General features: G+C 43.5%; 1 protein-coding gene across 1 annotated transcript in view; it reads left to right on the top strand.

Moving 5' to 3' along the window:
- Positions 1-5173, top strand: part of ATP8A2 (ATPase phospholipid transporting 8A2) — a 431635-nt gene extending 426462 nt beyond the window's left edge. Inside the window, exons 19-20 of the mRNA XM_081299456.1 lie at positions 3592-5079; positions 5153-5173. Of these exons, the coding sequence (XP_081155582.1) occupies positions 3592-3689 (98 nt within the window). The 3' untranslated portion in view covers positions 3690-5079; positions 5153-5173. The remainder of the gene's footprint in view (positions 1-3591; positions 5080-5152) is intronic.
- The last annotated feature ends 7172 nt before the right edge of the window (positions 5174-12345 follow it).

Here is a 12345-nt window from a genome sequence, read left to right as displayed (position 1 = left end):
AGTTGAGCAAGTCATAACAGCCATGAGCCAAAGAAACTCCCAGAGTTGGGTGCCCACTAGGCAAGACCTGATGTGAATGAAAAACAGGATAAATGAATGACAAAGCTTTTGCTCCTTCCATACACAAGGAGTAGAGAATCTCAAAAGACAACTACCTTTCCCAAAAGGACAACCCCAGTATTTATTTTTAAAGTCTCAACAAGTACCCTTCATTTCCTGCCCCCCCCAGCCCCCTACCACCACACACAAAATAAAGTAAATACAGACAGATCCCCCAAAAAAGAATAGGAAGCAATTATTCTAACTGGACCCACTGTTGAGAGAGACTCCTTTCCTCTCTGACTTGGATCGAGAAGCCTCCCCACTGACGGAGAGTATAAATCAGTACTGAACAAGGAGAAGATTCTGCCTCCTGGGTATAGTTATCCAAGGAAGTATCCTGGAATTCATACAGAAGGCTGGAGCTGTGAGAGAACTTAGCCTTCATTGGCCCAGGTCATTTATTTTACAGAAAAGTAAACCAAGACCAGAAAACCTAAAAAGCCCAAGATTGCCAAGCAAGGACTAGACACCTAGTAGGACCCAGTACATCTGCTTCTTGGGCTTCCTGGGTCCAAGATGAAAGCAGAGTGGACAAAGCTGTCATCAGGGTGGGGATCTCAGTAGTCCCCTGCCTGCCATGGAAGTGTTTATAAAGAGCGTTTAGAATTACAGGAGGAGACCGGTTGTTGGTCGGAACAACCTTGGTCAGACTGAGAGCCTCCCCTGGCAGTGGAGCATGGCTGCAGCCACATTTGGAGGCTGAACTGCCATTCCATGGCACATCCCATCCAGGGACAGCTGCCACATGGCCCCTCAGGGACACATCAGCCGTTTATTAGAAATGTTGATTTTTAAAAGACCAGAGAATGGAAGTTGCCAAATAGACCACAGTGCACAGTCTTGTTACCAGGGGACACTGTTACTGGCTAGATTTTGCTTTGAAACATCCCAGGGAAAGGCGTGTCCTCTTGGACTACACCAAGAATGCTTCACAAAGAACACCTTGTGCAGGGTTTAGGACAGGCTTGTGCCAGAGGGAGGCGGGAGGCGGGGAGCAGCCCCTCCCAAGCCAGCAGTGGCAGTTCCTTCCTCCTGATGAACTCTCGACTTGGTGAAAATCCAAGAGCTCTTAAGGGAACGGGCCTGAGAGGCAGCATTTGCCCATCAGGGCTCAGAAGCAGATCAGGCAAAGACTCTCCAGCCATGAGAAAGCAAAGACACCTGTGTGGAAAGTGCCCTGAGCAAGTTCAAGGGCTGTGGACTCTGGTTGGAACAAGCAGAGCCTCCCCCTCCAGCTGGCTTCCAGTTCAGAGAGACGCTGCCTTGTGCCCAGCTATGTAGGGGCTCTCACTGATCTGCGGGCTGCTTGTGGGATTGTGCGTGTGTGTTGCTTTGTTAGAAATAGCTGTGAACAAGTAGACAAAAGTCCCCTGGGGAGGGTTCCTCTCTGTCCTTTGCTGGGTCTGCCTTCACTGTGGCCCACTCATTCTCCTTTTCTCTCCCTCCTGAAGACTCCTGGTCCAGGCCCTCCTCCCTGCTACTTAGCCTCTGTGTCCTCAGTTGATCCCCAGGCCACCTCTGCAGTCCAGCGCTTTGCCTCCTGGGTGGCCCACCTGGCAGGCCTGCTCCTCTGAAGAGTTAGGAGGCCAGACCAAGGACAAGGACTCTGGATTTATGGGCACACAGAGAAGTAAAAAAACAACTTTCAGGGGCAGCAGGGCTGGGGTTATAGCTCAGTTGGTAGAGTGCTTGCATCGCATGCACAAGGCCCTGGGTTCAATCCCCAGCACCACACACACACAAAAAAAAATGGGCATTTTCTCCTTCCTCCTTGTCTTTTCCATCCTCACAAGGTCTCTGAAACATTGCTATGGTCTATGATATGTCTTTTTGCCCTGGCAACTTTCTTCTATAAGCCAAACACCTGAGGAAATTAACAAACAACCCAGGAGCTGATGCTGATTTCTTTTTCTCCTTTGGAGTATGAAAATAAGTGAACATTTCCATTGTACACATGCATGGATGTTTCTCATGATTGTTAGGCTCTGGACTATGGTGTTTTTTGTTGTTGTGTTTGTCAGGATATCTATGTGAGCTGAGGGACATTTCTGTCCCTCTGCCACAGAATGGTTGCCAATGCAAAAGGAATCTTACTAGATGCTTTCTGTGAGAAGGACCGGTTGAAAGCAAAACACCCACTTAGGCTTCTGAACACCAAGCCTCTTTCAGAGCAGTAGATGCAAGAGGGTATAGCCCACAGCACACTGCTCAGGCCTGCTTCCCTATTCTGCCACTCACCTGGTCTGTGACTTTGGACAGGTCACAAAAATCTCTTTCCTAGCTGAAAAGTGGTAAGAATAGAATTACATGTTTCTTAGGGTTTCTGGGATGATCAAATGAGCATTATGCAAATGGTATGTGGATCGATGTCTTGAACACATAGCACTTAAAAAGTGTTGGTGATTATTTACTATTATCATGTAAACTGATTGTGAGAACGAGTCATAGTGTGGCCACATGATGAGTCCATGATGAGTCCGATCACTAAATTCCTCTTGATTTTATCATGGGTTCTTTCATTTTATTTACATAGACATAAACCCATATCAGTTACTTATTACCAGTACAAATCCGTACAGTTCACTATTAGTGTAGTGTGTGTTTTTCCTGATATGTTTACAGCTTCATAAATTAGTAGGCAGCCTGCAGCATTAGGTATATGGAGGCATCTCTCTTGATGGGTAGTGGGAGAGTGACCCACTGTTTATGCTACCCACACTGAGCTTAGCTGAAGCACCTGAGGAATAGGAAAGCCACCTGCTCTGGTTCATCTACTATATATCCCTCCCAAAACTTGTGTTGGGATTTAATTACCATGGTGATGGCATTAAGAGATAGGACCTACCAGGCATGGTCACATGTACTGGTAGCTTCTTGGAAGGCTAAGGCAGGGGGATCACTTGAGCCCTGCTATTCAAGGCAACATAGCAGGATGCTATCGAGAGAGAGAGAGAGAGAGAGAGAGAGAGAGAGAGAGAGAGAGAGAACCTTTACAAGGTAATTAGATCTTGAGGACTCTGCTCTCGTGAATGGATTAATATTGTCATCAAGGGACTTGGTTATTGGTTATCTCGGGAATGGGTTGCCATTCAGTCACATTCTGACACAGTAAGATGACCCTCACCAGCTGCGTCCTGTCCATCTTAGACTTCCCAGCCTCCAGAACCATAAATTATAAACAATAAATTCCTATTGTTTATGATTTACTCAGTCTGTGGTATCTGTATTTTAGCAGCGGAATACAGTCTTAAGACCCTACCTGCTAAGAGGCATTCCTACCCCAGCATCAGCAGCACTGTGCTGCCACAGGTCTACTTGCCCAGAGTCCCCTTCACAATCACAGGTTTCTCAGTCCTCTCCATTCAAGGCTAAAGAAGCCACAGGTTGCGTTCCAGTTCAGCTGGAGTCCTCAGAAAAGCAGCTTCTCTTAAACCCGGAGCACTCTCAGTTCTCCTGCTAACCACTTCCTCCTGCCTGCTTCTCTTTCAGATGGGTACGCCTTTTCTCAAGAAGAACATGGAGCTGTTACTCAGGAAGAAATAGTTCGTTCTTATGATACCACCCAAAGGAAACAGAGGAAGAAATAAGATACAACTTCTCCTGATTGATCCGAGGGAAGAGATGTGGTTTGTGGCACCAGTGTTAACCCATCTTTGTTAGAAGAGACTGGCGTCAGCAGCCAAATCACCAGAAAACACATTTCTGTGGCCTTAGCCAACCAGTTTGTTAGTTGTTTATTCCCTCGCAAACCTGGAGTAGAGACCGCAGGGGAAGCCATTTTTTTCCCTCCCCATTTGTCTGCAGTGCTTGGCCTAACTTCTGTTTACGTTGTTATAAAGCATTCAACTGTGCTCCGTGAGGTGTGAAATTAAAAACATTATGTTCCACCGATATTTAAACATCAGTACTAGTTGTTCTGGGAGGAGGGGAAGGGAGTTTTATGTTGCATGAGAGATCCATCTTGGTAATTGGAACAGGGCGCCCTTACTTCCTGTTTGGTTAACTCACAGATTGCATCCAACGTGGGCAGCATGCAAACTTCACTTTAGGCAGGTTGCTCACCCGCTTTCATTCCTATTTTGTTTGTATGAAGTTGGCATAAACTTCTTGATTGCAATGAAATCATAAAATGTCTATATCTGGGAGGTAAATGTAAGAACCTTTATTTGAACCTCTTGGCCACATTCCCATCAGGACGAACCAGTCAGTGTACCATGGACTCTTCTACACCCTTGCCAGGTGCCAGTTGACTGAGCCTACTATTGCTGTCCAGGTGTCCCTTATCCTCAGACCTTCTGCATAGCTGGCCACTGGGCTTGGTGCATGGCAGCTGGTGGGCAGCTGACCCTAATCAGTAATTTTCCTTGTTCCACTGCAGTTCTGACTTTTTGTTCTACAACTAAACAAAAACATAGCTATTCTGAATATATCTTAGATTTCTATCTGCCTCTTTCTGACAAGGGGGAATCCCACAGATCACAACGATGGTCAAACCCCTTGCCCTGGTCAGCCTCCGAGTACTCACTCATTTCCCGATTTCCAACCACCAAGCCTTTGGCAACTGCTTCAATTAGAATCAATGCTCGTTTCCTTGAGAGTTCAGAGCACATTTTAGACTCACTGTTGGGAAACAAATGAGTTTATAAGACATCTGTACAGTGAAGGAACACACCTCTCACTCTGTAGCTGTAGAATCAAAGAATTCACAAACCCAGAGGGATAGTATAGGACAGTGAAGGAGAAGAGTGAGGGAGACCCCACCTGTCCGCGGAAGGTGCTGAAGGGCATACTAATGTTGGAGGCAGACACAGTGGACATATCCACCAGATCTTCTCAGAACTCTGGAGTCACAGCCTGAGGCCCCTGCAGTTGTCAGGATCAGCCTCCCCTATATGGGAGCTGAAGCATGACCTTGCCATTCAGTTTAATTTTAAAAAATTCCAAACATTTCAATTGAATACCTGTATTTGAAATAGGGTGGTGCTAGGGAGTGAACCCAGGACCTTGTGCATGTGAGGCAAGCACTCTACCCACTGAGCTATATCCCCAGCCCATGATTTCCTTTTTTTGTCCAATCAGTTTTAGACACAGGGGCCTTCCTAGATACAGTGCCCTGAATTCTAAGACAAGGAGGGGAAGGCTCAGTCACTGACTCCCTAGCTACAGTCCCACATCCCGAATTGGCATGAGACCTGGGTACCTCCAAGTATGTGTGTGAGAACATGGGAGCCCTCAACAAATGGCAGGCTTGGAGGCATGTTCTCTCTCTCCTCTTTGTTTTGGTTGCCAAACCAGATTTTAGGATGGCTTAAGGTAAATACTTCTGGGTAACTAGTACTGGTTAAAATGCACCGTTCCTCTGGGGATGGTGGTACTAACCTAGAAAATAAAACAATAGTGCACTTTTCTTTCTAACTATTACTGGAACATTCACAACTCATGAACATGGAAAAAACAGAATAAATTGCATTGATTAAGAAAACTAATCCTCCTTTATGAGATGACCAGAATACCGAGATGCATTTAACAGGGGAGGCTCAGAAAGTTGCCATTCCTTACTTCCTAAGGTGAACAAAACATTTTTACATATTAGAGCACGCAGCCAGTTGAATTTTTCAAGGACTGACCTGCAGGAACGACAGCAGGAAATTGGCTTCCAATTAACACAACGAACCAGGTGTATATCTTTATTGCACACCCAAAAAGATGGTAGCTGAAATACAGAAAAGGAAGAAAAGTTGGAATTCAATGTTCATTAGGCATCTTCACTATTTGGTTTCATTTGGGAACTAAACCCATTTGGAAAGATTGAGTTAAAATTCAATTTTTGTCAAACACTTAGCCCTTTCTTGAATTTGAAGTCTTGTTTGTGTTTATAGGGTTTGAGGGGTTTTATTTAATTTTTTTTACATTAAAGTACAGTCATATTTTCTAGGATTGAAGTCGCATTTCCTCCTTTTTTGAGAAGTAGACTAAACAATCTTTGCAATAATGAGGGATGCACACGGAAGAAAACATTTCTAGAAGGGATGCCTTTCTATTTATTCTCTGTGTGATTAAGCTTTCTTACAGCCGAATGACTAAATTGGGTTTCTAGGCAAGGCAGCTGTCAAGAGGTGTGATGTATAATATTTAGCTGGGGCCAACTCAGGGGCTGTGTCATTTGTCCTATCTTTAAATTGAGGTCAGAGTGTCACACAAACCCCTCTCCGGGGAGCCGAGTGAGCTGGACAAGGTTGCATATGCTGCCTGTCAGATCAGTGGAAACGTCACATGGGACTTGTCACTCTCCACACAGTAAGTGACTCTCAGACTAGTAGGTCAAACTTGGTCAGCAACATGGGGCCTTAGGCTGAGCTGGCAGAACCCAGTCAGGCCAACCCCTAGGCTAGTGCCATACCCAGTGACTGTGTTATTTGAGGCTGTGTCCTGTTCTGGCTAACTCTGCAAACAAGTGAGACCAGCCATCCTCTAAAATGAGTTCTTGGTTCCTCTGCATGGGCACACACTTGCAACAGTGGCTGTAGAAAAAAACACATTGTAAAGGGAAGGGGAGAACAGAAAGAACCACCTATCTCTGCTTGGCATTCTGGATTCACTTGGCACAGCTGATGGCTTGGGCTTTGTAAGAATTTGGGGAGTGTAGCTAATGTCTGTCCTGACTCAATGCAGACTATTCCAGACTTCTTGACCAGTATTATTTTCTCCCATCTCCCTATGTATATGTGCATACACTAAAACAAAAATGTGATGCCTCTTTTGGATCAGTATCATATAAAACCTGTGCTTTGGAGAAAGGCAATGGTGTTTTGTGAACATTTTTAGAGAACTGTCCTAAAAAGTGAATCTGTGGTTCAGCCGAGCTTGGCTGAGAACTCTGTTGACATTTCCTTTCCCTTGACAAGGATTCAGGTCTGCTATAGGAATCTGATAGTGAAACTCCGTAATAACATTTTAAGAAGCAGTATATGATGGGGGGAAAAGTGAGTCTAGGTAACTAATGTCTGAAAATGCCTATGGACATACAGATTATAGGCTTTAAAATTGAATTTTCTTAAAAATTGTCTTGGTCAGCTTCTGAGTACAAATGGAGTTATAATCTCCTTTTGTTATAACAATGACTCTCTACCTTTTTATAACCGTAAGAGTGAGAATTTCTATCATCTGTCCATGTTCCTAGGGATTTATATCTTGAACCATAAGTCAAATAGAATGTTTGCAAGACTTTGCTGTAGGAGAAGGTCGTCTTTAGTTTTGAACATGTGAAAGGACTACACATATTTCAGCCAGGGTTTGAATTACTGCCTAGGGTCATTGTCCCAAAGTAATTCAAGGAGTGATTTAGCTTCAGCATTTGAAATGTAGCCTTCATCTCCTGGGATCCATAAAATATGTGAGCAGGGAAACCAGCTGAGCAGAACTTGAAATAATAACTTGGCAAAGGACTGAGTTTATCAGGTCAAATCAAAAGACAGTATCCCCTCTCATCTCATAAATACTTTCTTTATGCAAATGTTTAAATTAGTGAACATGATAACAATGGAGAGAGTTAAAAGCCTCCTCCCCTCCAAAAAAGAGTGTGCCTCAATTGGCTTTGTTGGTGATTCTTCATGGTTCAAGGTAGTTATTATTAACTCATGCTAGCCATTTCCCACCTCAAAGGGCATATGGACATCAGCTAGGTGGGTTTCTGATGGATCATAGTAACAAGGGCCTAAAACCCCCACAATGACACTATTAAGTACTCTTAAAAGAAATAGACTAGGAACATTCAATTTGACGTATTGTACCCTTCATTTATTCATTCTTTTTTTCTCAGCATCTCAAGTTGTTCAGCAATACACATTTCCATTCCACTTACGTGAGTTTACATGAGCTCATTGGATATCAAACTTCTGACCAGTGCTTTGTTCAAAGCTCTCTGTCAGTTTGCTAGGTATGAGTGATTTCTTCAGTGGGAAGAAAAGGGTATGAAACCAACGTAAATCTAAGTGGTCAGACATTACAAACAAATGGAAGCAGAAAAGAGGGGTGAGCTCACCAGTTACTCCACCCCCTGTATGATCCACAGCCATTAACCTTAGATGAACACCTCGGCTTTCCCGATGGAGGGGAGACAAAAGGGTGATTCTTTTTGCACACTAGTCTGGCTCCCTTTCAAATGACAATCTCTTGGTCTAGCTGCTTTTGAGATACCTACTCTGCTCTCTCTCCCAGGCGTCAGACCAAGAAAAACACGCTCAAAGATTAGCCCCTAGGCGTTTCTTCTGACCTGGCTAAAGAAAGAAAGGAGACCTGTTTGTTTTAAAAGTCAGGAACAAAATGTCAGGTGGCTGTGATTTATGGCAGAAATAGAAGAAAGTTGAAATAATAGCACTATTCAAATAACCCTGCCCAGGAAACACAGGGGTCAAGAGAGCTTATCAAGAGCCTTATTTAGGTAAGCTCTTCCCTGCAAAAGCGAAAAAGCCCGGAAGGTTCTGGACCCACTTGCCATAAGATTGGATCCACTTGTGTTCCTTGAGAAGCTTGGTATGTGGATACAGGTGAAACACTAACCACCAATAGAAAAATAGAAAACCTAGCCAGTCATGGAGTTTCTTTCCTTCCAACTAGAAGCCTGCACCATATCCCTTAAATATATACAATTATTATGTGTCAATTTTTTTTTCCAAAAAAGAGATTGCTTTGGGGCTAGGGACATAGCTCAGAGGTAGAGGCCTTGCCTACCATGAGTAAGACCCTGGGTTCCATCCCCAGCAGCACAAATAAAAAAAAAAAAAATTTAAAAAAGTTTTTGCAACAGTAAAGACATGTTTGTTTTTTCACTAATAAAATGGATTAAGGACTGAAACCTCTGCTTGCCTCTCCTGCGTCTTCTCCCATGTTGTCAGTGATGGCCAAATCCAGTGGTGTGTCAGGATGCTTGTGTGTAGGCCTCCCTGTCCAGGTCAGTGTGATGGCACGGACAGCTGCAGGGGTGGGGCCCTCGTTCCTCTAGCTCACAGAATTGCCATTTGAATGCAACATCTTTGTGGTCTTTCTCATGAGAGCAAAGCCATGTGTTCTCCTGTCTCTTGTCACATCTGCGCTGAGATTGCTTAAATATTGCTGGGGATTGGGAGGTTTTAATCTGGTTATACAGAGGGAAGTGGGCTTATGGGGGCACATTTAATTGGCTCCCAGCAGAGCAGTGAGTGCTTCTATGTTATGTGGGGGTTTTTGTTCCCTCTCTCTAGAAGTATAACCGTTTTGCCGTCCTATTAATGTCCCCGGTTGTTAAATTACAGCAGCGCATTGAGTGGAGCTGGGTTCCCTCCTGAAGTGAATACAAATGAAGGGCATCTACATGTATGTTTAGAGGTGTTTGGAGAATTTAGTGATTTGTGGCTTTGATCAATCCTGTTGACTGGTGTCTGTCTGCACAAACCTGTTTCAAATAAATCTTTTGTTAAAGTAAATGATTGGACCATGTTTTATTTTGGAATTTCCTTTTCCACTAATAAGCAGTTATAGTCTTAGGGACTTGGGACTCTAACATAGGGTTTTGTCAGCAGATACAGACTATGCATGGAGCTCAGGAACTGCTGAGCAGGGGACACTGTTCACTGGCAGGAGTACAGGGGAGTCTGAATTGCCTATGAACTTGAACACAGGCATCAGAGGCCGGCCCTCTTCACAAGAGGGCCCAGGAAGTCCAGTTTGAATGTGGTGACTTAAAGGAAAGAATTGACCACAGAAAATCTTCTTCCCTCCATTACTTCCCTCCTCCTGGTTCATCTCAGCATCTGGGCAAACCAAAATGGAGGCAGATCAAATTCTACCATCAAGCATGAAATCATGACATTGTTATTTTATCCATCTACCCCCAGAGCCTGCACATACTAGGCAAGCACTCTATTACTGAGCCACATACGCATCTGATGTTATTTTAAAGAAAAAAATAACACCTTTGTCCTCTATAAATGCACATAATATCTCTAATCCAAAAATCCCAAATTCAAATGCTCCAGAATCCAAAATTTTTGATTGGTGACATGATGGCACCAATGAAAAATGTCACACCATGAAACTTTATTTCATGCACAAAATCATTTAAAGTATTGCATAAAACTACCCTGAGGCAATGTGTATAAGGTATGTATGAAACAAATATATTTGGTGTTCAGACTTGGATCCCCTCCCCAAGATATCTCATTATGTATATACAAATATCCCAAAATTTGAAAAAAAATCTGAAAAACTTCTGGTTCCAAATATTTCTGATAGGGGATATTTTTTTAGCCAGGTTTTTTGCTGCTGTGGCTAAAGGACCTGAACAGCACAATTATAGAGGAGGAAGAGTTTATTTGAGGGCTTATATTTTCAGAGGTCTTAGTCCATAGAAGGCTGGCTCCATTTCTCAGGGTTTGAGATGAAGCTGAACATCATGGTGGAGTGTGTGGCAGAGGGAAGCAGCTCACATCATGGTGATCAAGAAGCCGAGAGAGACTCCACTCTGCAGATACAAATATATACCCAAAGCCACACCTCAATTCCCACCTCCTCCAGCCAAACCCTTCCACTTCAGTTACCACTCAGTTAATCCCTATCAGAAGATTAAATCACTGATTGGGTTAAGAATCTTACAATCCAATCATTTCTCCTCTGAACCTTCTTTCATTGTCTCACATGTGAACTTTTGGTCCATACCTTACATCCAAACCATAACAGATACTGAACCTGTATTGCCAAGGAAGACAAAATCCCTTTGCCTACCAAAGCTACGAGTATCAAATACACCCAGTTCAACTCATAAGCATTACACTTTAACATTTTAAAAGTAGGCAGCACATACAAATAAAGATTGACATGAAAGCTCTGCCTTCAATTGGAACCTCTTTGACTCAAGTGATAGGTATTTGAAGGAAGGGTGCACAGGCTATGCTGAGTCTTGGCCTGAGCTGTGAATAGGAATGGTCTGTTCCAGCAGTTTCTATATCATCATTATTAGAGTTATTTACAAAGTTTAGTGCTGCTAATATTCCTCTCCACACACACTTTAAGAAAAATGTGTTTTGATTTGAAATATTCCAAGTTAATTGCAGAGAAATGCTTCCTGATTTTTCCCCCGTTTTCCAAACAGTGGTTGTGCATGCATTCCATGTGATTGACAGCTCTTCTGCCAGGGCTGGGATGTGGCTCAGTGGTATAGTGCTTGCCTTAGCATGCTGGAGGCCTAGGGTCCCACCCCAGGCTGACCTAATTCATCTTGCCTATGATGGGGAGGTTGTTGCTGTTACTTTCCAAATAGCCTTAAATGGAGGGATCAGCTAGCATCCAAGAGCTGGAACAGGAGAGCCTATTAGTCACAAACAAAAAAGAGCTGTTTAACTCACTTGTTTTCCTTCCCAGGGTTTGATGCCTGCAAATACTTCCCAAAACGATTGCAGAAAAAGCCTTAGAATTTACTTCAAATTTATATTTTAAGATTGGATGGGGAGGGCTAGGGTTGTGGCTAAGTGGTAGAGAACTTGCCTTGCATGTGTGGGGCACTGGGTTTAATCCTGAGTACCACATTAAAAAGAAAAAAAAAAGAAAAAAGATCCTGTGTCCATCTACAACTAAACATCTTTAAAAATTAAAATATTGGATGAGGAGTCTCTGAGCATATGCCTTTGGCACAATAGCTGAAAGCAGTCCTACTTTCCAATTTCTTTGGTGAAAAGCCCCAATATGGAGCCAAGAGCCCAAGGGATACTACACAAAAGAATCTGCCCTTGTGTCTGAGGGAGAAATGCAGATGGGCAGGATGTGTTGTAATTGTGTGTACCTGATTTTAGATGTGCATGCCTGTCTGAGGGTCTTGCAAGAGAAGATGAAGTGACACAAACGTGCATGAATACAAAATTTTTAAAAAATGTGTTTTGGGCTGGGGCCACAGTTCAGCAGCAAAGCACATGCTTAATACATGTGGGAACCTGGGTTCACTCCCAGAGCTCTGCAAGATTTCATGTTTTTCACCTTGGAAATTTGCCAAAGTAGTTCCTGTGGTGCCATGGAACATTTGTAAAGGGTTAGTACATTTCTTATTTTTGAAGACAAGAGAAAACCTACTCTGGCAACTGTGTGTGTACTACAGGGAAAGTACTCTAGGGCCTTTTCAGGTCCAACTGAGCAGACAGCCAGATATTATTTGTCTGAGAACCAGGAGTCTTTTTGCTAACACTGCTGAAGCTCCTGGTTCCAAGGAGAGGCCTCAAT

The sequence above is a fragment of the Spermophilus citellus genome, assembly GCF_964194105.1.
Source record: "Spermophilus citellus genome assembly, chromosome: 1".
Taxonomy (NCBI): domain Eukaryota; kingdom Metazoa; phylum Chordata; class Mammalia; order Rodentia; family Sciuridae; genus Spermophilus; species Spermophilus citellus.
The sequence above is the reverse complement of the archived record's forward strand: the minus strand, read 5'-3'. Positions and strand labels throughout refer to the sequence as shown.